The sequence below is a fragment of the Podarcis liolepis genome (assembly GCF_965112155.1).
Source record: "Podarcis liolepis genome assembly, chromosome: 16".
In the NCBI taxonomy this organism is placed as follows: domain Eukaryota; kingdom Metazoa; phylum Chordata; class Lepidosauria; order Squamata; family Lacertidae; genus Podarcis; species Podarcis liolepis.
This window is the reverse complement of record NC_139567.1, coordinates 29,483,529-29,511,005: the sequence shown is the minus strand read 5'-3', so window position 1 is coordinate 29,511,005 and position 27,477 is coordinate 29,483,529. Positions and strand designations below refer to the sequence as shown.

General features: G+C 49.2%; 1 protein-coding gene across 6 annotated transcripts in view; it reads left to right on the top strand.

Moving 5' to 3' along the window:
* Positions 1-27,477, top strand: part of MROH2A (maestro heat like repeat family member 2A) — a 43,041-nt gene that overhangs the window by 8,622 nt on the left and 6,942 nt on the right. For 4 of the 6 annotated variants that reach the window (XM_083479143.1, XM_083479142.1, XM_083479147.1 and 1 more), the window contains exons 9-35: positions 562-654; positions 971-1,055; positions 1,528-1,641; positions 3,169-3,242; positions 3,429-3,548; positions 3,652-3,762; positions 4,797-4,935; positions 5,919-5,959; positions 7,111-7,252; positions 8,560-8,612; positions 8,701-8,808; positions 9,835-9,954; positions 11,958-12,080; positions 12,315-12,485; positions 13,082-13,111; positions 14,399-14,530; positions 14,957-15,036; positions 15,535-15,643; positions 15,827-15,973; positions 17,261-17,365; positions 17,866-17,989; positions 18,620-18,735; positions 20,186-20,338; positions 22,008-22,162; positions 23,072-23,189; positions 24,176-24,363; positions 25,495-25,632. In XM_083479143.1, coding sequence (XP_083335269.1) covers positions 562-654; positions 971-1,055; positions 1,528-1,641; positions 3,169-3,242; positions 3,429-3,548; positions 3,652-3,762; positions 4,797-4,935; positions 5,919-5,959; positions 7,111-7,252; positions 8,560-8,612; positions 8,701-8,808; positions 9,835-9,954; positions 11,958-12,080; positions 12,315-12,485; positions 13,082-13,111; positions 14,399-14,530; positions 14,957-15,036; positions 15,535-15,643; positions 15,827-15,973; positions 17,261-17,365; positions 17,866-17,989; positions 18,620-18,735; positions 20,186-20,338; positions 22,008-22,162; positions 23,072-23,189; positions 24,176-24,363; positions 25,495-25,632 — 3,089 coding nt within the window. Of the gene's footprint in view, positions 1-561; positions 655-970; positions 1,056-1,527; positions 1,642-3,168; positions 3,243-3,428; positions 3,763-4,796; positions 4,936-5,918; positions 5,960-7,110; positions 7,253-8,559; positions 8,613-8,700; positions 8,809-9,834; positions 9,955-11,957; positions 12,081-12,314; positions 12,486-13,081; positions 13,112-14,398; positions 14,531-14,956; positions 15,037-15,534; positions 15,644-15,826; positions 15,974-17,260; positions 17,366-17,865; positions 17,990-18,619; positions 18,736-20,185; positions 20,339-22,007; positions 22,163-23,071; positions 23,190-24,175; positions 24,364-25,494; positions 25,633-27,477 lie in introns of all 6 variants that reach the window. The other 2 variants (XM_083479145.1, XM_083479144.1) reach the window with 2 other exon arrangements.

The window sequence follows — 27,477 nt, the reverse complement described above, 5'->3', positions numbered from 1 at the left end:
TCTATATAAGCAGGCTGGCTGAACCCTTCAGTTCAGTTCTGTTCGGGCCTGTGAATAAACAGGAGCTGTTGAAGAATCGCTGTGTCGTTCGATATATTCACCCACAACTTAACAGTATTTGCTAAAAACAATACTAATAATTTATTGTTAATATGCCACCCGTCTGACTGGGTTGCCCCAGCCGCTCTGGGCGGCTTTCAGCACATTAAAACATTCACAGCAAAAGATCAAACATTAAAAACTTACTCATACAGGGATGCCTTCAGATGTCTTCTAAAAGTCAGGTTGCTTTTTTATTTCCTTGACATCTGAAGGGAGGGTGTTCCACAGGGCGGGCACCACTACCGAGAAGGCCCTTTGCCTCACTTCTTGCAGGAAGGGAACTGCCAGAAGGCCCTCAGAGCTGGACCTCAGTGTCCAGGCTGAATGATGGGGGTGGAGACGCTCCTTCAGGTATACAGGGCCGAAGCCTTTTAAGGCTTTAAAGGTCAGTACCAACACTTTGAACTGTGCTCAGAAACGTACTGGGAACCAATGTCGTTTTTCTTATGCCTGTTGCAGATCCTGGGCCAGATCCTGGAAGCGTCCCTTGTGAACAACAACCCAATCCCAAGGGAGCATGTGGGGCCCCTCACCTGCGCTCTGGTTCGCCAGGTGAGAGGGGAGGAATTTTGGAGCTGGTGGGTGAGCCAACCCAGGAGGCAGGTGGCAATGGTGCTGTAAAAACATAATTTGAGGCTGCTGGATCAGACCAATGGTCCACCTAGTTCAGCATCCTGCTCTCACAGTGGCCAAGCATATGCTCCGATGGGAAACCCCAAAGCAGGACCCGAGCACACGATTTGTCTACTCTTTTAAGGCTATCTAGGCCGGTAGCCGTCACTTCCTCCTTTTGGAGTTCCGTAGCTGAACTACATACTGAAGGAGCAACAAATCACTGATAAAATGCCAACATCCTTCCTCCCCCTAGATCTGCATCAGGGGACAGAAATGGCCGCCTCACCCACAATGTGAGGAGAACTTCAAAGAGATCGCTCGCATCTTCCTGCGCCTGGGTATGGACAGAAAGAGGGGAGGCTCCCCATCCCAGCTCGAACCAAGGGGAAGAGGGTGAAAAATGGTGGACATCCACCCCATGGGCCCCTACACTTACTGGGAGCATGGGAAGTCTAGCTCAATATTCCCTACACTGACTAACAGCAGCAGCTCTTTGTGGGTTTCAGGCTGTAGACATTCCCAGCCCTGGCTGGTGATGCCATCGGGGACTGAACCTGGAGCAGGCAAAGCAGGTCCTCTAGCACTTAAGTTTCTAGTCCTCATGGTTCCAGATCAAGAGCTGATTTGAATAGGAACAGAGGAAGCTGCCTTATTACCAAGTCAGCATTATCCACACTGACTGGCAGCAGCTCTCTGGGGTTTTCCAGATAAGGAGTCTCTCCCAGCCCAACTGGGGACTGAACATGGGACCTTCTACCTGCAAGTCAGATGCCCTGGCACTGAGCTACGGCCCCTTCTGCTCCCCCACAGCCCGTCTGCACCCCTCTGGGCTGATGGGGGTCTTCCAGGGGAAGGTGGAAGAGCGCCAAGAAGACGTCTGTGCGGTGCTCCTGGCGTTGTTCTCTGAAATTGTCAGTGCCCAGCGTAAGTATCTGGAGAGGAAGGGGGTCTAGGCTCATATAGCTGCCCCCCTGCACCTTAGACCCCCAACTTCCGTCCCACAGAAAGAGCATCCTAAGAGTGTTAAGTGAGGAAGAGAGTTTCTGGCCCAAATTTGCCCTCAGCCCTGACCTTGCGAAGGAGGCCAAGGCCAGCCCCTCTTCTCATCTGCAACAGGAGGAAGCTGATAGTTCTGATCAACCTTGCAGGGCTGTTGTGAAGATTACTGAAGTGATGTAAGGAACGCCCCTTGACTGGTTTGAAAGAGCTGTCTGCAGTAGAACAGCCTTATATGAAGAATTGGTTAGAGCCATTGCTTAAAACCTATTATTATTATTATTATTATTATTATTAATAATAATAATAATAATAATAATACAGTGGTACCTCGGGTTACAGATGCTTTAGGTTACAGACTCCGCTAACCCAGAAATAGTACCTTGGGTTAAGAACTTTGCTTCAGGATAAGAACAGAAATCACACGGCGGCGGCAGCAGGAGGCCCCATTAGCTAAAGTGGTGCTTCAGGTTAAGAACAGAATTAAGTTCAGAACGAATTAAGTTCTTAACCCAAGGTACCACTGTATTCTTTTTTCCAGCCCGGGACTCAAAGTAGCTTACATAATTAAAACAACACAGATAATACACAGATAAAAGACTAAAAACATATAAAAGATAACATTTAAAAATGAATTAAATTTTAATAGAATTAAAACAATATAAGAAAAATGTATTAAAATGCAGGTAGTGAAAATAAAGTGACCACTCTGATGAATTGGGGAGTGTGCCTGTTTTTTAATGTCAGTTATGCTTAACTTAAAAAAATGATAAGAATACCATAATATTATGATGATGGATAATAACAAATTGATGTGAACTGATGGCTGCCTCTTGTTCTTGTTAATACGTAATGTCATTTGTATGCTGCCTTTCCTCAGCTCAAACCATGCTCAAGGCGGCTTCCAACATGGAAAAAAAATATATCAATGCGATGTAATAAAAGTACAGTAGTCATAAGCTATAACTGCAACATTTAAAAACACACAAGCAAACTGAGCAATTTCCACATAAAGCACAAGAGCTAAAATAAATATAACAACAACAAAAAAAACCCAATAACTCCCCAAGCAACATTATTTTTCCTCCAGATATTTATTTGTTTGCTGCATTTATGGCCCATCTTTTTCTCCAATGATCTCAGAGGGACTTACATGGTTCTTCCCCCTCCTCTTTCGATCCCCACAGCAACCCTGTGAGGTAGGCAAGGCTGAGAGGCAGGGCCTGGCCCAAGGTCACACCCAGTGAGTTTCATGGCCGAGCAGAGATTTGAACCCTGGTCTCCCTAGTCCTAGTCCAATGCTTTAAACCACTACACCATGCACTCCCTCGCTCTCTCATTGGAGTCTAGCTACCGAAGTCCCACTATGGCCAATGGTCAGGGAGGATGATGAAGGGGGCTGGGCTCCCTCAACGCCAGGAGAGAGGCTAAGCCTTACCCGCCTTTCTCTTCCAGTACCTGAGCTCTGGAGCAGGAGGCAGCTGTGCGTGAGGGTAGTCAAGGCCGCTCTGGGTGACGACAGCACCAGGGTGAGAAGGAGAAGGGATTTGGGACTGCCAGCAGCAGGCCCAGGGACTTAGTCCTCCAGGTTGCTGTTGAGTCGTGTGCCGTGGGTGGGACAGGGCCCCCAAACACATTTAAGTGCCTCGTGGTACACCTCTGCCCCTCTCGGGTGGCATGGGACATTGTCTTTCCCCGCCCGCTCTGGCTCTCAGGTCCGCCTGGCCACGCTCCGGGCCATTGGGAGGCTGCTGCGCACCAGCTACTTGGAGAGAATCGAAGGCTGGCCTCTGAACTACGTCTCCCTGCAGATGGCTGTGTCTGCCCACCAGCTGGTGAGAGCACCCAGGGGCCCTGCCCTGCCCTTAAGTGGCCTGGAGACTTCAGGTCAGTGGGGAGGGGGTTGGGGGCCATCTCAGGAGCCTGTTCCTCTTTCAGACGCACCCCACACTGAGCCTCCCCTTGGGCGGTTTGGAGGAGAAGGCCATCGGAATTGCCAGTGCAGAGGTCCTCCACATCGCTGTGGCTTCGGGAAGGGGCACCAGCCAGGTCAGGGACCCCTTGAATTCGGGAATCGAACGATGGCAGGGGAGATGGGGTTTCTAGTTCATTCTCTCTCACACGTTTTATTGCGTTCAAGATCATAATCATTGGGGGAAGTAAATTAAACCGTTCACATTCCACAGTGTATGTGTTCCAAATCTATAGTGTTAATACGAGCCACTGGGGGTTTGCATAATACACTATTGTTGGTAATGAAAGTTATAAAAGGGAACCACACTATGCCAGAACAATCTTGTTTGGCCAAACCCGGACAGTCCTGCTGTGGTGAATTAGATATTCCAAAAATGCCATTCTTCCAGAGAAGAATGGCAGATCAAGTTGATGGATTATGCCAAAATGTGTAAAATGACCTGAAGAATTGGAAATCAAGAAGACCAAAATTTTAATACGGAATGGGGGAAAATTATAACTTATCTTAAAGACCATTGTCAACAGTTAAAATCGTTAGTAGGATTGGAATATCACTTGTAGTTTAATGGTGAATTTTGGACACAATGGAGAGGTAAAAGATTTGGATTATCATAAAAGATTCAGGAGTAAATGATTAACAATAGGACCCACAAAGGGGAGGAGGTCCAAGAGATTCCTTGGAATCTTGTTTTTATGTTATATGTTGGATATGTGACTGTAAAATTTAATCCGAGAAACCAAATAAATAAACTTTATATAAAATTTTATACTCCCCCTCCCCACATATATATTCCAAAAGTGAAATTTCCCGTACAGTACCTTCTCTAACCATCTGGTTAAAGTCCAACATCTGGAAGGTACCACATTGGCTACCCCTGGCCAAGAGATCTGATCCAGAACGTTTTGTCCACTTAGCCTTGCAACTTGTGAAGCAAAAGGGTGCCTCTGAGCATGTACTGACTGAGGAACTTGCCCCTTACATGTGCAGGGCAGGAAAGTGATGTTGAGGTATGGAGGTGAATGACTGGGGCTTTAAGGAGAAATGGGCTCTGTAAGGCCAGGGAGGCAACTGACTCCAAGCGCTGAACCCTCCCTCCTCTTCCTGGCAGGAATTGTGGACCAAGTTGCTGAGCTACCTCATGCAGCCCCCCTACATGGCTTTAGTCACCCCCCTCTGCCACGCCTTGAGACTGCTGGCAGAGCAGCGACTACGTCGGGTGGGGCACCAGCAGAATGGCCTGGGGACAGGTGGGTGCCACCATGCCCGATACTCGCCCCTCCAAGGCAGGCAGCACAGAAGTGGGGGAGCAGAAGATACATTGGGAGGCTTAGTTTGGTCAGAATCAAGTATACAATTCCAGAGTTAACACTAAATACAAAACGTCTGGTAAACGAGCCGCCATAGCTGCTAGAGGACCTTGACAATTTGTGCCCCAGGCTTTTTAGACTCGTCTACTCATGTACCAGGGATGCAGGTGGCGCTGTGGGTTAAACCACAGAGCCTAGGACTTGCCGATCAGAAGGTTGGCGGTTCGAATCCCCGCGACGGGGTGAGCTCCCGTTGCTCGGTTCCTGCTCCTGCCAACCTAGTAGTTCGAAAGCACGTCAAAGTGCAAGTAGATAAATAGGTACTGCTCTGGCGGGAAGGTAAACGGCGTTTCCGTGCGCTGCTCTGGTTTGCCAGAAGCGGCTTAGTCATGCTGGCCACATGACCCGGCTCCCTCGGCCAATAAAGCAAGATGAGCGCCGCAACCCCAGAGTCGGTCACGACTGGACCTAATGGTCAGGGGTCCCTTTACCTTTACCTTACCCATGTACCACCTGAAGCCAACAGGGCACAATTGTTGCCAGATGTGGAATATTTTGGCATTATTTGGCATTATTTTCAACTCTCCTACCCCACTGCAGGCAGCCCCCAAATGCCTCTCCAATTCCATTGATTTAGGGATGCAGATGAAGTTGTCTCAGGGTCCTCTGCCAGTCTGCAGGAGATTTTGGGGTACACAGGATGGGAAGGGCCACAGCTCAGTGCTGAGAAGCTGCTTGACAGGCAGAAGGCCCAAGCTTCAGTCCCAAGTGTCCCCTGGCTGAGTTGGGAAAGGCTCATGCCTGAAACCCACTGCCCGATGGGCCAACTCTCTATCTCCCTAAGGGCAGCTTCTTACTATGTTCCTATTTACTCCAGCCCCCACTTCCCTCTCCCTTGTTCTCTTCCTCTCTCCACTTTCCAGGGGGTTTACCAACTCCACAAGAATTGATGGCGCGGCTCCTGGTAAGTGATGTGGGTAACTGGGGAGGGGTGGGGAGTGGTTCAGGCGTCTAGCGCTTTCTGAAAGGGGGCTGCGTCATTGCTACACTCTTGGAGGAAACAGGACCCGAACTCACATATGCTTCCTAAGAAACAAGGTTGGGGGAGGGCAAGTTTAGTGGCAGAGCACCTGCCCTGCATGCAGAAGGGCCCCGTTGCAATCCCCACTGGCATTTCCAGCTAGGGCTGCGAGAGACCCCCTTTCCCTGCCTAAAACCCTTCAGAGACATTGCTGCAAGTTGGTGTGTAGTGTTGTAAACAAAATCTGCCCTTTTTCCCTTAAGGGGTATACAAGAGCCTGTATAGAGTCCTTACGTGGGTTCCCTATCGGTAGGAGAAAATAACAGAGGCCAACCAGAGAATATTGAGAAGCAAAACAGCTAGTAAGCCTGATCTTTATTAAAGCTGTTGCAACAGGGTGCTCCCCTCACACGCAGGAGGACGGAGGAGGACCCAGAACAAAGGTGTGCCCGCCCTTATAGAGACATTTTAAATTGCCCGCCCTGGAGTCCAAGACCACCCCCAGAAACATCATACATACATCATTGAAGAGGCTGTCTACAACAGAAATCTGAGTGCATTGTTTATCTCCTGTCTGGCAGGTTACCAGTTAATGGTCACTTGAATAGATTACCTGGGGAGCCTGGCCAGTCTTTCGTAATGATAAATACTTAGTTCCTGAGCCAGGCTACAGGCTCACCCTATTCATACACAGGCATACCCTTAAGACAGGATTTGTGAACAAAACGACAATGGGGAGGCTTTTCCATTTTCCTTCAACCTTGCAGAGAAATATTTGAGGTCAATTTGGGAGGGACAAAATAGTTTCAGGACTTTTTCTGTGGGTTTTCAGACATGTGGTTTATATATGCAGTTATGAACATTTATCATATAATTCTTATAACAGTAGAAAATAGAGAGTTAGCTGAAACAGGTGACTTGTTTAAAAATAAGTAAATAAAGCCTCCCTACCAGTTTGTGTTGGGTGTGGATTTAGGCTGGTGAGGATGGGACCCCAGCGGCCTCCAGACTCCAGAAGGCCACAGAGGTGGGAGCAGCCTGACCTGGGTGAACCACCTTCCTGACCTAGAGACCCTTGCTCTCCTCCTCTGCAGGCCCTCGCTGTCTCCCCCTTGGAAGGGACCGGCCGAGGAGCTGCCGTGCTGCTCCTGATGAACGCCCTACGCCCAGAGGCCTACAGGGATGTGGGGGAGCACTGGTGGGTGGAGATACCTGCCCTGGTCCGCTACCTGGAAGGTGAGATGAGAGGAAAAACCAATCCTGCCCTGCCCTGCCGAGCTCAGCTGACACACCTGTGTGTGCAGAGGGTCAATTTTTGCCAAGAGTTGCTGGTGGACGACCTCTCCTCTAGGATGTTGTCCGACCAAGCCAGCACCTCCACTTCTGCCACCTGACTCTTCCCCTAAAAAAGAAGAAAACAAAACAAAAAAAGCCTTTTTTGGGGGAATATATAAATCATTTCTTTGCTTATATATATTTATTTACTGCATTTATGGGTTGCATTTATTGGTTTATATATTTTTATTTTATCTGCAGACGCAATAAACATAAAAACAAACAAAACATCAAGCTAAAAATAACAATCAGAACACTCATAAGAACAAGAGGAATAAAAACACAAGATAGCAGAACCAGAAAACAATAATAGGAAGCTTTAAAAAAGGAATGAGTAGCATTTGGCAACCTTCACATATATTTGGCGTGTTTTGAATAAATATGAGCCTTGTATTCCACTATGGAATGCATTTTATGCAATTTGTTGCATTTATATCCCACTTTTTTCTCCAAGGAACTCAAGGTGGCACATGTGGGTTCTGCCCCACTCCTCATGCAATCCCCACAACAAGCCTGTGAGTTAGGTTAAGGTGAGAGGCAGTAGCTGGCCCCTGAGGCCCCCAGTGAGTTTCATGGCCAAGTAAGGATTCGAATCCTGGTCTATCCCAGATCCTAATCCAACACTCTAAACATGACACCATGCCAGCTCTCTCCCCAGAACAGTGCTGGGGAGGCCCCACCCACCCACCCACCACCTAGATCTGCTCAATTGCAGATGAATCCTTAGAGGCCTAATCTGGCAATAAGCAGCATCAAAATTCACGCGCAATAATAACAACAGTAATTAATTCACTTGGCCAGGGAAATACTGTTAGTGAGTCAGAGTAACCCCTGACAGCAAGAGTCCTACAGAGTTCTTCCCCCCTCTGAAAGTCTGCCTAAATTGGCACAGTTGGTGCAGATCTGCGGCATGGCCCTATCGCAAGAGTGGTTCAGGTGCCAGCCGCAACCCCAGTCTGGCAGTGGTTTCTATATGTTACTGGGTGGCACCTTATTTTTATGATTGCAGGTTATCTATGGGTGTGACTCTGGCTGATCTCCAGCCTATGCCAGAATCACCCAGCCCTCCTTGGCTCCCCCAAAACGAGCACTGATTCCACTCCCCAGTGGCACCCCCTGCCTCAAGCCCTGGAGAGCTGCTGCCAGCCTGGATAGGGAGCACTGAGCTGGCTGGTCTGACTCTGTCTAATACTGCTCCTCTCCCAAAGGCCACAGCAAGTACACGCTCGAGCCCGCAGCCTGGGAAGCCAAACTCTTGGAGGTAACACCAGTGGGGTGAGCAAACCAGCTGTTCCTGTGGCATTGCTGATCCTCCTCGGTGACCCCTGTTTCAACCGGTGCCTCCTCAGTTCCTGCAGAAGTCCTTACGGAGGAGCGAAGCGGGAGGCTGGAACCTGGTGCTGGGGAAGGAACTCGCCAAGCAGCTGAACACCTACCACAACTCCTCTGTGGAGAAAGTCAGTGCTTTCCCTCTGCCCCCCCCAAATATCGGGTATCTCCCCATTCAGCTGTGCACAATGAATGCCCAGCCCCTCACCTTCCTATGAAGAGCTGGACTGGAGCATTCGCCAAAGGGGCAGGGGGTGAATTTGATCTGGTTCACCTGCAAAGCCAAAGCACTTTGTGAAGCAATTCACAAATCGAAACGCATGCCCCTCCTTCGAAATTTGCGCTTCTCTGAATTTTTTGACAGCCCTTTCCTCTGTGCATTTCTCCAGTCTAACCTAGTAAAGGTAAAGGGACCCCTGACCATTAGGTCCAGTCGTGGCTGACTCTGGGGTTGCGGCGCTCATCTCACTTTATTGGCCGAGGGAGCCGGCGTACATCTTCCAGGTCACGTGGCCAGCATGACTAAGCTGCTTCTGGCGAACCAGAGCAGCGCACGGAAACACCGTTTACCTTCCCGCCGGAGTGGTACCTATTTATCTACTTGCACTTTGAGGTGCTTTAGAACTGCTAGGTTGGCAGGAGCAGGGACCGAGCAACGGGAGCTCACCCCATCGCGGGGATTTGAACCGCCAACCTTCTGATCAGCAAGTCCTAGACTCTGTGGTTTAACCCACAGTGCCATCTGCGTCTAACCTAGTCTAACCTAGATGGCTTTAAAAGAGGATTAGGCAAATGCTTGAAGGAGATGGCTATTGGTACTTCTTAGCCTTGATAGCTATGGTCTGCATCCACGGTTGGAGGCAGCGATGCTTCTGAATGCCAGTAGAGGAGAGGGTTGCTGTTGCACTCAGGTCCTGCTTGCAAGTTTCCCACTGGTGTGTCTGGGTGGCCACGATGTGAAGAAGTTGCTAGTCTAAGATGGGCCCCCTTTGGCCCAGCTGCAGGTCCTTCTAATATACTAGAGGTAAATTGTGCCTAAGGTCTTGGCCGCGGTGGGTGAGACACCTTGGTTGTGGATGTGTGTGTCTGCTGTGTCGTTGGCTGGCTGGGGTCTGTGCTGCTCAGCTTGCCACCACCCTCCCTCTCCCCTCTAGGGCTTCCTCTACAAGGCCTTGGGGATGGCGCTGTCAGCTGCAGGGGACGTGGATGGGGTGGCACAGACACTTCTGGATCTGCTGCTGCACACAGATTACACGGAGGAAGCCCAGCGAAAGGCAAGCCCTGCTACTTGGGGGCGGGAGGGGGGCAGTGTATGCCCTCCATTAACCTGCTCCCTACCCCCACCAAATGTACCCAAATTTGGCACAACGGTTCCAGAGATCAAGCTGTGACTCCTGCCTTGCAGGGGTTTGGACTTGACGATCCTCGGGGTGTCAGGAGCTCAGTCTACACTCGAGTAGGACCCTGGTAGAGACACATGCCCGACTGGCATGTTCCGTCCCTCCTGGTCAATCGTTTGGGAGCTTCAAAAGCTTTCTTCAGCCCAAACATCACAGCGACCGATGCCAACAGACACCCGCACACTTAGGGAACCACAGAGTCTTCCCAGCTTGTGTAACAGACCTCAGCAACTCAGCATTTTGGCTAATCTACTTTATTTACATATAAACACACATGGAGCACTGCAACATGGCTCCCTCTCTCTCTAGCATCAGACAGCAAAGAGAAAAAGAACAAAGGACAATAGTCCCACTTCACGGAACACAGTAACACAAACATACTGTCTCCGTCACTTCCCACTCTGTGGAGTCAAAACATACACCATCATGTGAAAGACAAAAATCCCATAACTGCAATCATGGAGCAGGAATTCTAACACGGGGATCCCTTCCAACTCTACAATTCTATGGTTCCGGGAACTTGGCGGATAGTCGACTCTCCTTCACTGGAGGCTGGATGTCTGTGAGTCATGTATTCTTCCTGAAATGCAGGAATCGAAACTAAATAAAACTCCACAGGTGAGTATCTGAGCTCTGTTGAAAAGCCTCCAATGAAGGATAGCTCACCACCTTAGAGGGAGTCCGTTCCATAGTTGAACAGCTCTTACCCTCAGAAAGTTCTTGCCGATGTTTAGTCAGAATCTCCCTCCTTGCCATTTGAATCCATTGGTTCAGGGCCTCCCCTCTGGAGCAGCAGAAGCTGGCTCCATCTTCCACGGGACAGCCCTTCAGGTATTTTGAGACTGGCTCTCATATTACCCATTGGTCTTCTCTTCTCCACGCAAAACATACCCCGAGATCATGGAGCAGGTTTTTGTTTGTATTCTGAGACAATTGGATGCTGCTCTGAATCAAGACGGTAGACTGAACCTTTCAAAATTACACTGATTTTAACCAAATTTGATAGGAATGTATATTCTGCTTTACCTGACAACCTGAACATGAAACTGCATAGTTTGTTTTTTCACCAAGGGACTAAAAAATTAAGTCATCCCTCTATGTATCTTTTTGGTTTCTTCGTATTCCAGAGAAATGCCGGGTGCATAATGTTAGGGGACATTTCTAAAAATGTGAATCTTATGCAAAATTGTACATCAGGAGAATTGTGCGATGCATCTTCATGAGGACTTAAAAGCAATCACAAAGTTATGCAGAAATATGGAGAATGGAACCTTAAGATTGGAAAAATGAGCAACTGAGAAATACAAAAATTGACTGATTCACCCATCCCTATTTAAGGCTACGTAGGGGCTGCACCCCTGCTTGCTCCTCTCGCCAAACCCCCTACTTCCCTTGGCCTCACCAACCCGTCTTACAGCTCACCTACCAACTAGCATCATCAGTGTGAGGTGGGCAGCAGCAGCAGCAGAGCAGAATAGTTCCTGGGAAGCTCCCCTATCCTGTCCTGACTGGTCCTCTGAGCTGCCAGCCTGTCCACTCACTTGTCTGCCTGGGGCACATGTCTGATAACACACCGAAGATGCCCAGCCACTTGCCTGCCAGCCTCCATCTCCACTTTCCTCCTCCTTGCTCTCTGACCATTGTCACTATGGCCCAACTTGTTGTCATGCTGTAGTTTGTACTGCCACCTGTTAGCCAGCATGAGAACTGCAGCATGATGGCACTCTTTAATTCTATTATATTTAAGAGATAAACTTGAAGTGTAGATAGACCCAGAGGAAGAAGATGGAAAAGCAGGGGGACTGGATCCTGTGGGAGGGAGTCCGGATTTTTCTGGAAGGTGGTTACAGCCTAGGGTCATTCCTTCTCTCCCACAGGGGGTTTGCTGGTGTGTGGTCTATTGCGCTGAGGGACAGCTGACGGCTGTGCTCCAGACCCTGAGTCGCTTTGAGGAGGTGATCTCTGAGGGGGAGGATTCAGCTTACCATCACTTTGGCCAGGTTCAGACTTCCCTGCTTCCCCCCTTTTCTTTCTTCCCTCTCTCCCCCAGCGGCTGTGGAGTTGGGGAGGCATGAGAGCAGAATTTACCATTTCCAGGGCCATAGCTCAGTTTCAGAGCGAGTGACTGAGACTCTCATCAGAAGAGTCTTCTGCTCCTGCTCATGGAGGCAAACGGGAGCCCTGGGAGACATGACTGCTTTGCCACGAATGCGAATCTTCCTCCTCAACCATAGAGCTTGCCGGAGCCAGGGAGAAGCAGCGTGAAGAGCGCCCTCCTCCTGCTGTATGGCAGCATGGCGGTCCGTGCCCCCCGGGAACAGCTTCTGCCTCTGCTGGCGAGCGAGATTGTGCCACGGATCCTGCGCCATTACACATCTAGCGGCCCAGAGTTGACTTACTTTGCGGTAAGTCTTCTCCACCACAAATGGAGGGGAGCAGGCATAAGGATTGGGACCAGAGTGTGGGCAGGAGGAGTAGAGAGGCAGCTGGGAGGGAGCTAACTAGAAAGAGGGCAGGGGCCACTGCAGAGGGGGTGCCCGTGGGGAGCTTAGCATAGCTTGTGGCTCACATGTGGGTCAGCAGGTTGTAATCCCACCCAGCCACTCAACAGGGTGACCCTGGGCAAAGTACTTTTTCTCTGTGCTTAATCTATCTCGCAGGGTTGTTGTGGAAGCAAAAGCGGGTGGCCACCACTTTCGAGGCTGCAGTCATGGAGGTAGTCTAGATGCAACATGTCGGCTTTCCCCAACCTGGTGCCCACTGGTTGCAGTAGGGGCCTGGTGGGAATTGTGTTCCCAAACACCTGAAGGGTGCAACGTTGGAGAAGGTGGCAGTGGGTGCTAATAAATGAAAAAGGAGGAGGTGGGAAGCAGGTGCTCACTGGATCTCTCAACTTCCTGTCATTGGCCAGGAATTGTCAGTGGAGGGACAGAGGGACATAGCCCAAGAGGAAGGAGACAGAATGGGGGCCATTCTGACAGCTGTCCTTTCTGTCTTGCAGGAACTGGGCTGCCCCACTGGGAGAAAAAAGGTACCTACTTGATACGCACAGGTTGTGGGGCTGGCTGGGAGTTTTTTAACTAGCTTTCCTTTTTCAGGGAAAGGACCATCGTATCTCAGAGTCAGAGCACCTGCCCTGCATGCAGAAGGTCCCAGGTTCAGTCCCTGTCAGCATCTCCAGGCAGGTCTGAGATTCTCCCCTGCCTGAAACCCTGGAGAGCTGCTGCCAGTCAGTGCAGACGGCACAGACCTTGATGGTTGTCAGGAGCGGCTGTCAGGAGTAGGTCAGCAATAACTCCCATGGTGTCCGTGAAGTTAACTATTCAAAGCAACAAGGCAGCTCAGGCCTATTGAGCACATCAACTTTTCCTGGTAGAGCTTGCCCCAAGGAGGCAGTTGTGAGGACTGAAGGTCCTCGCCTTCCAACAGCTGCCTAAGTTCTTTCCAAGGAATCTGAGGCTTTGTTGTCTTGCCTGTATTTCCTCCACCCTCTTCATACCTCTTCTGGTTCTGGGAGACCAGCAGGAAGGGGAGCTGTTCGCAGCAGGAGGGGGAGAGTCCCTGGCTTCTTCAGCAGTCTGCCTCATCTCTGCCTCTTGGTCCCCACCTCTGCTTCTGCCTCTGAGTCTGGACTGCTCTCTGCCACAGCCTCTTCCTGCTCACTAAACCCTGTTACCTCCTCCGCTCCTGACACCTCCTCCTCCTCCTAGTCTGCTCCCTCTGACCACTCATTGCTGTCTCACCACCAATCCTCTGGCTCTGAGCCTTCTTCCCCTGGGGGTTCCCCAGCCGGCGCCTCCCACCACTCCTCCTCCACATCCAACCAGCCCACGACAATGCTTCTGACTCGGTATGAGTCAGTTTCCCATGTACTACAGCTCAGTCATAAAGAATCTGCAGGAGGTCCCAGGTTCAATCCCCAACGGTGTATGCTGGCAGGGCTGTCACCTGTCTAAAACCCTGGATAGTTGCTGCCAATCAGGGTTCAGCAATACTGAGCCAGATGGGCTCCAATATCCCATGTTCCTTTTCTGAGATGGGAGCGGTGGGTTTAGAAGCCAGGAGAGAAAGCATAAATCCAGTATATGTTCCTTTTGATCGCTGTTCTGGGAGTACATGATGACAAGGGTGTGATGGATGGAATGAGACACTCCACGGGACAAAGGAGTCTTTATTAGCAAGGCTATGAGACTCTGCCCTCCATTCAGAGCTTCCCCATGACCTCATCAAGGAAAGGTATGTATGTATATATGTATGTATGTATGTCTTTTTCCTTGTGGAGCCAGCCTCCTTCCTCCTCTTTCCTGTCCCTCCCCAGGGAGCCACAGATGCTGAGCTGGCCCTGAGCTTCGCCCAGTGTGTGTCTGAGATCAGCCTTTCGATCCTGAGCAAAGGCGATGCCCCGACCTTCTGTCTGCCCCAAAAACGCCTCCTGCTTGACCTCCTCGTAGTGAGTTGCTTTGGTCTGCGCTTAGGCGAAGCCATTGGGAAGAGTTAATAAAGTGTGGTTTTTTAATTCTGGTTGGGTGGGGTGGTCAGTAGCTCATGCCCTGAAGAGCTGCTGGTGGGGAGAATCATAGAATTGTGGACTTGGAAGGGACCCTCAGGGTCATCCAGTCCAACCCCCGGCAATGCAGGAATTTCAGCTAAAGCACCCCTGACAGATGACCGTGAATGACGTCAAATTTTCACTTGCCTTGGTCACCCACCAGGTCTGCCCTGGAAGGTGAGTGACGGCCTAATGTGTGCTACCCAAAGGATAGTGACCCTTTGGGGAGGATCCTTTGGAAGCATTCAAGCCAAGGTCTTGACTTTCTTCCTGACCAAGGGTCCATTGCCCATGCCATGAACTTCCCTTGCACGGCATTTGTTCCAGGACATTATCAAAGCAGAGCCCCTCGACGCCCTTGTATCCCCCGTCCGCCAGCAAGTGATGGTTGCCCTCCGGCACCTGAGGTGAGTACCCCATTTCCAGCACCCCTTCTTTTTATGGGGTGTGCATCCATCTGAGCCACTTTCAAGCTCTGATTTCAAAGCCCAAGTTTAGTTCTGGAACCCCAAGCGCCTCTGAACATACACAGAGTGCCATATTACCGCAGACAGCCCTCATTCATCTTAAAAGAATATTTTGTTTTTCCAGGACAGGGTGTGACCCAGCCTCTTTCCACTGTTTAGTTTCTCTGCCGTTAATGGCCTGCCGGCCTCTGGGATGGGTTGCTCACAAATGCAGCCCCCCACTGGCTGCTGCAGGCATCAGCTGGCAAACTTTTTGCGTGGGAATCTACCCTTGGGTCACCCAGATATGGAGCCCTCAGCCACTTTGGCTCCGGAACGCATAGAATTCTCAAGTTGGAAGGAAACCCCAAGGGTCATCTAGTCCAACCCGCTGCAATACAGACTCAGGGATGGTCAAGAAAGATGTTAACCCTGACAACCTTCCTCTTCTCCCTTCAGCCATGTGCCAGAGCAGCTGAGCCGGGAGGAGAACCAGGCGCTGGCAGAGGCAGCCCTGAGCAGTGTCTTCACTCTTCCTCCTTTGGGGCTGGCAGAGGATGCAGGCCAGGTGTGCATGTGTGTTGGGACGGGGCTGGCTGCTTGGGTGCTGATTGCCTGCTGAAAGAGGAGCACTCCAGGGGCTGCAAAATGTTCCTCATAAATCTTTTTGAGGATTTAGTACCCTCAAGTGGTACACTGATTTTGTTAAATAAAAAACAACAACAGCATTCTGCTCCTTCTGCACCACTAGGCACCGCTGCCTTCCAGCGTTCAAGCGCTGCATACGGGTGCCCTGACATCCCTGTCGGAACTGGTGGAGACTCTGCTGGAGGAAGAGGTGGTGAGGGTGGAGCAAAGGGAGAGTGCAAATTTGCGGTGGTTCCAACAGGCCTTCCAGGTGAGCAGGGCGGGAGGTAGCCTCTGTGTCAAGTTTCTAACCCTCATTGCTAAATCTGTCTTCTCCCGGCTGCTCTCCTTTTCCTCTCCTCCCACATTTTGCTCCCAGGCCAGAGGGAGGGCAAAGTAGATGTTACAGGAGCGTACAGGCCAGTAATAACACAGTTCAAAGTTGGAGATAATTCTTTATTAGCAAAAACGTGATCTCCACAGACTTGGTGGAGTGTCAGGCCTAATGAGCAGAGCAGTTCATTCCCAGCAGTCTTACTCGATGAAAATCAGTCGCCAGGACTGAAAATCCCCACCTCTTCCCTACCATCTAAGTCCCCTCCTCTTCAGGATTTCCCCCAAGCAATCTGAGACTACGCCTGCATGAAGCTAACTTCTCCTCTGCCCTCTTCATGCCTCTTATGGTTCTAGGAGACAGAAGGGAATGGGAGCTGGTCACAGCAGGAGGGGGAGACACTTGTGACTCCTCTCTGCCTCCTGGCCTCCCTCCTCTCTCGCTTCAGCTTCTGCCTCTGAGTCTGGACTTCTCTCTGCCACAGACTCTCCCTGCTCACTAAACCCTGTTACCTCTTCAGCTTCTGACACCTTCACTTCCCAGTCTTCTCCCTCTGACCACTCATTGTTGTCTCACCACCACTCCCCTGACTCTGGGCCTTCTTCCCTTGGGGGTTCCCCAGCTGCTTTCTCCCACTACTCTTCTGTTTCCAACCAGTCCATGACAGTGGGGCTCTTGAGAAGCCAGAGCTGTGTGTATTTACCCATTTATTTGCATCACCCCAGTTCTCCATTAAGCTTCCGTTCAGAGCAAAGCAACGTACAACAAAAGATCAAAAATGACAGAGGCTCAGGCAGAATACAACACATTCTGAGTGGAGATAGAGAGACTCAGTTGGATTAGATCAGCTAAAGCTCTTTTGAGAAGGGGAAAGATCACTTTGGGGGGCTTTCTTGACCTCTGGAAGCAAAGGCATTGAGTGAATGCTTGCTGGAAGTAGGTTTCACAAATAGTGGGGCCAACACCAAGCAGGCCCCACCTGGAATGATGAACTACTACACCCTGCAAGGGCCAAGAGGACTGCCCCCTCCAATCTTGAATCCAGCTCTGCTAGCAGGACATTCTCTAGAAATGCACCACCCTCCAACTCGCTCTATGGGGTTTCTGGGAGGGAGAGCCTTGCCCGCAGTTAACCAGCATTACTTTTGTGTTGCCAGGGCAAAGACGGGCTGGTTCAGACCAGGGGCTGATTGTCCCTCCCCCTCTCCTCCATTTTCCCCGCAGCTCCTGGGGTACTGGATGGTGTCGGAGCGGGAATGGGAGCGTGCCCGGGCTTTGCAGCTTGGGGTGCACTTGCTTCGGGCCCATTGCCAGAAGACCAGCGCTTCCGTGAGTAAGGCCATACTCAGATGGATCAATGGTCTCACTTGATATAAGGCAGCTTCTGATGCTCCTACTTAACAGTCCTTGATTCCAAACCATGAGGACTAGAATCTTATTTTGGGGAAGGGCCATAGCTGAGTGGTGGAAGATTTGCCTTGCATGCACAAGGTCCCAGGTTCAATCCCTGGCGTCTCCAGGTAAGGCAGGAAACATCCCCAGCCTGAAACTCTGGGCAGACACTGCTGCCAGTCAGTGGAGACAGCATTGAGCAAGATCAGTCAATGGTTTGACTCATCATAAGGCAGCTTCCTGTGTTCCTAAAAAAATTACCAGTGCAAAAGTTGCTTCTTCTTAAAAGCCTGACCTGGGTTCCTAGTTAATTCAGAATATTGAGGACCAGAATCTTGCTTTATTCCTGGGGGCAGAGTCTTAGGTGCCAGTCAGTGTGGACAATGCAGACAAATGGCCTGAATTGGTATATGGCAGCTTCCTTTCTTTTTGCACAGCCACGGATCCCCCCGGAGCAATTCAGCCGCCTGGCTGGGGCGCTGGGGCCTTTCACCTGTGACGTGCTGGGCAGCATCCGGCAGGGTGCCGTCGACTGCATCAGGGTCTTGCTAAGCACCCAAGGTGAGCTTGTCTAGCCCCTTTCGCAATGTAGGTCTTCCTTACTTGGGAGGAACTCCCATCTCCATCCTCATCTGGAGAGCTGCTGCCAGTTGGTGCCGGCAATATTGGGCTGCTAATTCACTTTATTTATTTAATCGATCAATTAATTAAGATACCACCTTTATCTTCCAAAGATCTCAAGGTGGCGTACATGGTTCTCCTCCTCCCCATTTCACCCTCACAACAACCCTGTGAGGTAGACTAGGCTAAGAGTTGGTGACTGGCCCCCAAGGTCACACCCAAGTGAGCTTCACGACTGAGCGAGGATGCTGTTGTGCCCAGATCCCATTTGCGGGCTTCCCATTAGGGAACCTAGTTGATCACTGTGAGAACAGGATGCCGGATGGTACAGGAGGCATAGAATTATAGTGTTGGAAGGGGTTCTCCAAGGGTCATCAACTTCCTGCAAGGCGGGAATCACAGCTCAAGAATCCCCTGACAGAGGACCACCCAACCTCTGCTTCAAAACCTCCAAGGAAGGAGAGTCCGTCAGCTTCCGAGGGCGTCCATCCCATGGTCAAGCGGCTCTTGTCATCAGAGAGTTCTTTCTGATGTTGAGTCAAAATCTCCCTTCTTGGGTATCTCCTGCAGGCACCCAAAGGCCAAGGGGCCGCTTGGTGGCCTGGCAGCTCCACTGCATCCAGCGCAAACTCCGGAGTGAGAGCAGCCCCCGGGAGGTGCGCACGGCCTCTCTCCAGCTGGCGAAGGTATTGTAGGGAGGGGACCTCAGGAGGCAGGTGCTTGGGAGAAGGTTTCGACCCGGAGAATAGCACCCCTAGGCAGGATTCATCCTCCTGGGGCGGTAGATCATGTGGCAAGGGACATGTGCCTTGGCCCTGGGTGATGCCTGTGACAGCTAAGGGTTGCCACCTTTTAGGCAAGGTGCAACAGGTGCAGCAAAGAGGTTCAGTAATGAGAAAAGCACCCGCCTTTCCCATGTCTACCCGTTGTGGTGTCCTTAAATCAATGGGGAAAGCCAGATAGGTGGCAATCCTTTTGAAGAGCTGGGTCGACCCACCAGCATCCTGGTGTGATAAGCACTGGGAGCTGGGACTGGGAGCAGGAGTCCCAAATCCAAGCCCTAACCCTTAACCACAAGGCCTAGGGGAGGTCTCTTTACCTTCCTGCAAGCTCCGAGTATCAGGCAAAATGTGCATACCAAAAAGGGAAATATCTGCACTAACAAGCTGGCAGATTTTTCTTTATTGCATGTACAGTGGTACCTCGGGTTACATACGCTTCAGGTTACAGACGCTTCAGTTTACAGACTCCACTAACCCAGAAATATTACCTTGGGTTAAGAACTTTGCTTCAGGATGAGAACAGAAATTGTGCTCCGGCGGCGCGGCCCCATTAGCTAAAGTGGTGCTTCAGGTTAAGAACAGTTTCAGGTTAAGTACGGACCTCTGGAACGAATTAAGTACTTAACCTGAGGTACCACTGTATATCCCACCTTTTTCTCCAAGGAGCTCAAAGTGGCATCCATGTTTCGCCCCCTCCTCATTTAATCCCCACAATAACCCTGTGAGGAAGGTTAGGCTGAGAGGCAGGGACTGCCCCCCCCCCCCCCGATGTGAACTTTGTGGCCAAATGGGGGATTTGAACCCTAGTCTTCCAGGTCCTAGTCTGACACTCTAACCACTACAGCACACTGGATATCCCTGAGGATGAAAAAGGAAAATCGCAAATTGCTGCAAACTTGGAGAAGTCCATTTAAGATTAGGGGGGGGAATGAGAAACAGAGAGAAGGGCAATGGGCAGATTGATCCATCTCTCCCCATGCTCTGGCTTCATCTTCTGCCAGGCAACCATCCCAGTGAAACCCAGAGAAGGGCAGGTAGGCAGGCAAGACTCTGGCAGGGGGCTTTTGGGAGTTGGGGGGTGGAGAGATCCTTTTTTTAACCTTGCTCTCACCTCCATGTAGGATCCCAAGAGATCCACTTGCAGGCACCCTGCTTGGTAAATATAGTAACAAAACTATTTCAACCCTGTCATACACCTATCCCTGCCTCCCACCCTCCAAAATACCCCAGAACCTCCATGACCCTAAGTTAGGTCACAGCACCTGCCCAAGGATGGGAGAGGGTGTGGAGATGGCAACCAAAGGTGGGGCACGTCTAATCACTTTATCCCCACTACTTTCCTGCCCCGGCTCAGGTTGTCAGCCGCGCTCTGCCCCCGCAAGAGATCCTGGCCTTCCTTCGCACCTTGCTGGAGCAGCTGAGAGTCGTGAGCCCCACCTGCGACCAGGCCGTCCTCCTGTGGTTTGAGGTGGTCGTGAAGGAGCAGAGGGCAGCCTTGAAGGACAAGGTAAGGGCCGGGTGAGGGAGGGACTTGACCAGCGGTTCCCAAAGTGGGAGATAGCGCCCCCTGGGGGGGGCAGTGGGATTACCTAGGGAGGCGCTAAGAGGCAAGTGGGTGGCAGGGGGCTGCTAGAGGTGTAAACAGCTATCAGGCTATCGCTGGGTCGTTCATCAGTTTTGTTGAATTAATTCAACAAAACAGCTTGAAATGGATTTTGAATAAATGTGCAATTAATACCGTTTTGGATTTAATTGTGTTATTATCTTCCACAGTGGGTGGTGCAAAATGATTTCCGTAGGGTAGGATAGTAGGGTGCTGGGGTACTGAGTTTATAGAATCAACCAAAAAAGTTTGGGAAACGCTGGGTTAGACCTAAAGGGCTTTCAGATTTTGTTGCACGAAAATGTATAAAATAAATGTATAAAATAAAGCCTGTATTTGGTCCTGCACTTCCTAGAATCCTACAATTGTAGAGTTGGAAGGGACCCCAAGGGTCATCTAGTCCAACACCTTGCAATGTAGGAATCACAGTGAAAGAATCCTGACAGATGGCCATCCAACCTCTGTTTCAAAAGTTCCAGTGAAGGAGAATCCACCACTTTCCAGGGGCGTCTGTATCACTTCATTATCATTTTTCTCCCTATGACAGCTATTGAGGCCAGTTTGAGAGCTGGATTACCAAAGAGGTGAATGAGACCCCACTTTAGGAGGGGGCTCTTGTGATTAGTTCCAGCTTCTGGGCTTCCCAGAAGCCCAGTGAGAAAAGGATGCTGGGTCTAGCAGACCCTTCTGATGTTCTTGTGAGATAATCAGCCTCATATAACCAACATACCAAAGTCTAATTAACACATGGAGGGGTTAATGTCATAGAATAAGCTGTCCTGCCAGGCTTATCTGTGTCCATTTACTTTACATTGGGAGGAAATCGGTAAGCTAGCCTATTGTTGCACCTTCAGTCTACCTGAGAAGCCCAGCCTGCGAAGAGGTTTTGAGCTGGTTGCTCCAGCTCAAACTACATGGCTCTCAGCAGCCATTTTTGAGCTCCTATACCCATAATTTAGGAACTTCCACCGCTTTGGAAGTAAACAAAGTTTTACTGCCTGTGCAACCTGCCTGACTGATGTATGGGAAAGCACATGAACCTGACCTTTGGAGAGTTTGTAAATAAACCATTTTTAACTTACTAAATGTGTGACATTTTCCTATGCTGGGGGAAGAGGGGACTATTTTGGAACTCACTTGGAAATACGTATTTTTAAAGATCTAACAGCCTATATTTCCATGCTTTGCTTTGCTGCATGTTTTGTGATTTTAGATCAGGCAGAGGCAAAGTCCGGCCCGCTAGATGTTTGGGACTACAATTCCCATCATCCTTAGCTAACAGGACCAGTGCTCAGGGGTGATGGGATTTGTAGTCCCAAACATCTGGAGGGCCGGACTTTGCCTATGCCTGTTTTAGATCTCTTCTGGGGTTCTCTCACCAAAGAGTACTTGCCGCAATCCTGGATTTGGCATCCAGGGAATCCTCCTTTCTATATATCTATTCCTGCTCCCACCTGAACCAACATTTATTATGATGCTGGACATAGGAAGGCTTCTCTTATGCTCTTAGAAATGGCACCCGAAATATATGAGGGTTACAGAGATTCTCCCCCCGCAACCTTGTCCTTTCTAGATCCCCGACCTAGTGGCTGCCATTTGCTCCTATGTGCAGCAATCAGAGGATGCAACTCAGCGCCATTGCCTGGCCCAGGCCGTCTGTGTGCTGACGGAGCGCCACTGCAGGGCGGTCTGTGCCACCCTCCTTCAGCAGGCCCTCCTCCCAGACAGGTGAGTGCAAGACTCCCAGGGCTCAGAAGCAGTCGTCGGGAGTTTGCTCTGCTCTTTGAACTGGAACCCAAGCCCCCCATGCCATCCCCACCCAAGAAAAGCCCTCCTCCTAAAACAACAGGGGGCAATGGACTTCTGGTTAGAAGATGGCGCCTGAAGCAAGTCTCCTGTGAGCCTCAGCAGAGTGAGTAAAGGTAAAGGTAAGGGGACCCCTGACCATTAGGTCCAGTCGTGGCCGACTCTGGGGTTGCGGCACTCATCTCGCTTTATTGGCCAGCATGACTAAGCTGCTTCTGGCGAACCAGAGCAGCGCACGGAAACGCCATTTACCTTCCCGCCAGAGCAGTACCTATTTATCTACTTGCACTTTGACGTGCTTTCGAATTGCTAGGTTGGCAGGAGCAGGGACCGAGCAACGGGAGCTCACCCCGTCGCAGGGATTCAAACCGCCGACCTTCTGATCGGCAAGTCCTAGGCTCTGTGGTTTGACCCACAGCGCCACAGCTTTTAAAAATAATAAGGGGGAAAGACACACTCCCGGAAAACAAGCTCATATCTCAGCCAGATAAGGATTCCGGGAGTCACTGGACGGCACTTTAAACATCCTCCCTTCCTTTGAGGCTCTTCTAAAGCACCTTTGAAATCCCGCTGAAGCCATCCAAAACTCCTTGAGGTTACCTAAAACTATCTGAGGCTAATTACAACGCTCCGAGTTTCTTTCAAACAAAGCCCTCAAATATACGGATGGGACAAAGTACCCCAAATCTAGTCCAGGGATGGTACTCACAACAGGGGGCACCTCTACACAGTATTTTGTGGGCATCTGTACTGGAAACCCAACCCTTGGCGCCGTTCCTGCAGAGCGGCGCTCTTTCTCCGAGTCTGCTGACCATCTGTGCCATTCCCCAGGGCAAGGATGGAGCTCTTGGTGGCTGTAGCAACGTACAAGGATAACAGCGAACCTGTCCTGAGGCATCTGCTCAACGTGGTGAGAGGGGAAGGAAGGGGCACCCCCAGCTACGTCATGGTGAGGGCTCTGCTAAGCATAATTGTTGAATGTGCATTGAAATGGAAATTCTTTTGTTTTTTAAATTTAAAAAAGTTTTTATTGTTAAAATAATTCAGCATTAATACACACATATTGCGAACATACAATCATACATTTCATACAATCCTTAAAAATGTTCAAACATACCTACACTCAATCCCACAGATAATTCCTTTTCCCATCACCATCCACCACTCCTCACCCCACCTTTGTGTTAGACTTCCAATCTACTCAATTGCAATTTCTTTCCACTTTTATTGCTTTCTTTCACACACCTTTAACCTAATTTCATGCTTCTTTTTCTATTACACATTGTTATCCATCTTATTTAGTATTCCAGTATTTAAAATGGAACTTGTTTATTCTAATAGGAGTTCTGATTTTTCAGTATGGTTTTGCAAATATCCTTTAAAATGGAAATTCTAATGGGCCTGTATTGAATACAGGCAACTCTCTGTGGGCTCGGGGGTTGGGCTCCGGGTCATGGCATGAAATTGCGTCAGTCATCAATCCACCCATTGACGTTGGAGAGAGATTGAGTTGAGAAATGATACCAAGGGTACATATTGATATAGGAATGTACTAGATAAAATGTAAAGAAATATACAATAATAAGAGTACATTCATTTGTGGAAAAGGAATATATAACAGGATAGACAGGAAGTCCAAAGTGTTGGAATAGTTTTTTGTCCATGTTTCTTTTCTTTAGGTATATAAACTTGGTATATAAACTTTGTATATAAACTTTGTATACATGCTGAAAATTATATTATAATAAGCCTTGTGATGTAATATGATAATGTTTACCGATGTAACATAAGAACGTTAATAAATAAATAAAACTCAAAAAAGAAGGAAAAAAGAAAGAAAGAAATTGTGTGAAATCAGAAATAAAAAAAGAAAGTTTTATTTAAAAAGTTTTCGCATTACTTAAATAAATAAATAAATAAATAACCCTGTCCCAGGCTCTTGTGTCCCTCCGGGAGGGAGTCCTGGCTCTGGAGGACTGCACCAGCCAGCTCCCGCTGCTCTCAAAGCTGTGCCACGCTCTCTTGTGCCAACTCAGCAGCACGGACCTGAAATCAGAGACGCCCGACCCTTCTTCTCTGAAAAGGATGGCATGCAGCAGAATGGTGCCGCTGGAGCCCCGCAGGTAATGCCCATCTTCCGTCAGTCCCAGGTGGCGTCTCTTTCCGCTGCCCTTCCCCACAAGTGCACTCTTTGTGGGACTTCCTGTGTATTTCCCCCAGAAGCTGCTGTAAGTTAAGAATGCTGCAGCGCGATTGCTGACAGGAACAGAGCCTTGCTGAAATGCAACACCTCTGCTCAAAGAGCTGCACTGGTTGCCAGTCTGCCGCTGAGCCAAGTTGAAGGTGTTCCTAGAAGCATAGAAAGCCCTTAACCACTTGGGAGCAGTTTACCTGCAACATCGCCTTACCCCACTTCTGCCCAATCAAACGCTTCAGTCTGTGGAACTGGCACTGCAACGGGTGCCACATAGCCCCTCTTCTGTGTTTGTAAGAACTCCGTCTTTTAGTGTGGCAGCACTTACACTTTGGAACTTCCTGCCTCTTGACACCAGGCAGGTGCCTTCTTCAGTGTAATCTTTTCAAACCACTCTTGTTCAGACAAGCCTAACTAGACGTTCAGAAAGTCAATGCGAGTTTTATTCTCTTTTTAGTCCGTTTTAACTTTTCAAAACGGGACGCGGGTGGCGCTGTGGGTAAAACCTCAGCGCCTAGGACTTGCCGATCGCATGGTCGGCGGTTCGAATCCCCGCGGCGGGGTGCGCTCCCGTCGCTCGGTCCCAGTGCCTGCCAACCTAGCAGTTCGAAAGCACCCCCGGGTGCAAGTAGATAAATAGGGACCGCTTACTAGCGGGAAGGTAAACGGCACTTCCGTGTGCTGCGCTGGCTCGCCAGATGCAGCTTGTCACGCTGGCCACGTGACCCGGAAGTGTCTGCAGACAGCACTGGCTCCCGGCCTCTAGAGTGAGATGAGCGCACAACCCTACAGTCTGTCAAGACTGGCCCGTACGGGCAGGGGTACCTTTACCTTTACCTAACTTTTCAAAAGCCTTAAATAGTTCTTGTGATTTCTTCTTAATGATAATTTTGTTGTTTTATCTTTTTTGCAAAACGCTTTGAGGTTTCTTTTTTTTTTCTTTTTAACAATCAAGTGGCATGTAAATTTTATGAAATTAAATAAACAAATAAGGGGGGGACAGGGGCTCTGCCTGGCTCCGAACTGACTGGGGAAAGGAGTCTTTGGTTTTGTCTCCCAGGCAGGCTGTGCTGGTGCTGCAGGCTGTCCTCAGCAGAGCTCTCCCGGAATCGGCTGGGGAGATGGATGTCTCAGGAGACACCTGGAGCTTCCTGATGCAGCCAGGCAGTTACCTGAAGGGTGTCGCCCTCTTAGCCAGGTGATTCTTGTGCTCAGGTCCTACCTGTGGGTTCCAGTAGGCCTCTGGCTGACTACGGGGTCAGGGGTGCAACTTGAATAAAATATATATTTTATTTTAGAAATTTTTTAGCATACAATATTATTTGCATTCATCCATAACAAATTACATATCTTTACAGGGGTTCTTCCGACCCCCAGACTTCCCCCACTCCTCTCCCCGGTTTCCAATATTTAGCTCTTCTCTTTTCTGCGACTAAATACCGTATTTTTTGCACCATAACACTCACTTTTTTCCTCCTAGAAAGTAAGGGGAAATGTCTGTGCGTGTTATGGAGCGAATGCCTACGGGTGGCGGGGGGGATCTGCTGCAGTCGTGAGCAGAGCATCCATGGTTCCCCTTCCTTCCCTCCTCCGTGGCTCGCTTTGAAACAGCAAAGCGGGAGAAGAGCCACTGAGTGGGGAGGAGAGAGGGACAGAGAGCCTGCTTGCTTTAAGGGAGCAAAGCGGGAGAGGAGAGGAGCCTTCTCCCCTTATACCCCTCTTCTTCATTATTAGCAGCATCCTTCTCCACCCACCCCACGCGTGCTTCTTCTCCCCTTAAACCCCTCTTTTGCATTATTAGCAGCATCCTTCTCTACCCACTCCACGCATGCTCCTTGTCCCTTGAGTGCTTTTCCTTCCCTCTCCACTTAAAACATGGTTACAAAGCACGGATCCACATGGATCCTCAGGATTTTGCATTGAGTCACCCCAAATTCACCATCAGATCACATAGCATGTCCATGGCTATAGCCTGCACCAAAAAAATCACGCACCCACTGTTGCCTGGGGCCGCAGTGGTACAAAAACGTGGTTACAAAGCATGGATCCACATGGATCCTCAGGATTTTGCATTGGGCTACTCCAAACTCACTGTTAGATCACATGTCTGTGGCCACAGCATGAACCACAAAAATCATACATCCACTGTTTCGTTTAGAATATATTTTTTCTTGTTTTCCTCCTCTAAAAACTACGTGCGTGTTATGATCTGGTGCGTGTTATAGAGCGAAAAATACGGTACTTTTATCCAATCTATTAAGTCTCCTTTTTCAATACTTCTTTATCAAATACCCTGGGCATATAACATTCTTGCTGCTGTTGTCGAATACATAAATAGGATCTTTTTCTCCTTCAGAATCTCTTCTCCTATTATGCCTAATAGGTTTTTTAACAAACTTTAAAAAAAAATAGCTCATTGTAAATCATTTCCCAGAAGGCTTTTACTGACTTATAGGTCCACCTCATTCTCTTTACATTTCCAGCATAAATTTGACATTTTTAATACATTTTTACAAGTCTTGTAGGAGTTAGGTACCATTGGTACATCATTTTCATATAGTTCTCTTTTAACGAACAGCAAGCGGTAAATAGTAAATCCACTTTCTATAACTATTCCCATGAATCAAACTGTATATTATGACCCACATCTTTTGCCCAATGTATCATTACTGATTTTACTTCTGTCTTTTGTCTCCCATTCCAGCAACATTTTGTATACTTTTGACAGAACCTTTGCATTATTTTCCAACAGATCTTTATGTAATCTTGATAATTCATTCCTAAATCCCACTCCTTTATCCATTTTAAAAATATCAGTTAGTTGGTGGTATTGGAGCCAATCAGAAAGTAAATGTCTTATATTCTCATATTTCTTCAATTTCAACTGATTTCCCTCCTCCACCAACAACTCTCTATATGTTATCCATTCTTTTTCCATATTTAATTTTTTTCACTGAGGATGCTTCTAGTGGTGATATCCACCACAGGGTCTTATTTTCTAATAGATTCCTATACTTTTTCCATATAGAATATAATGATTTTC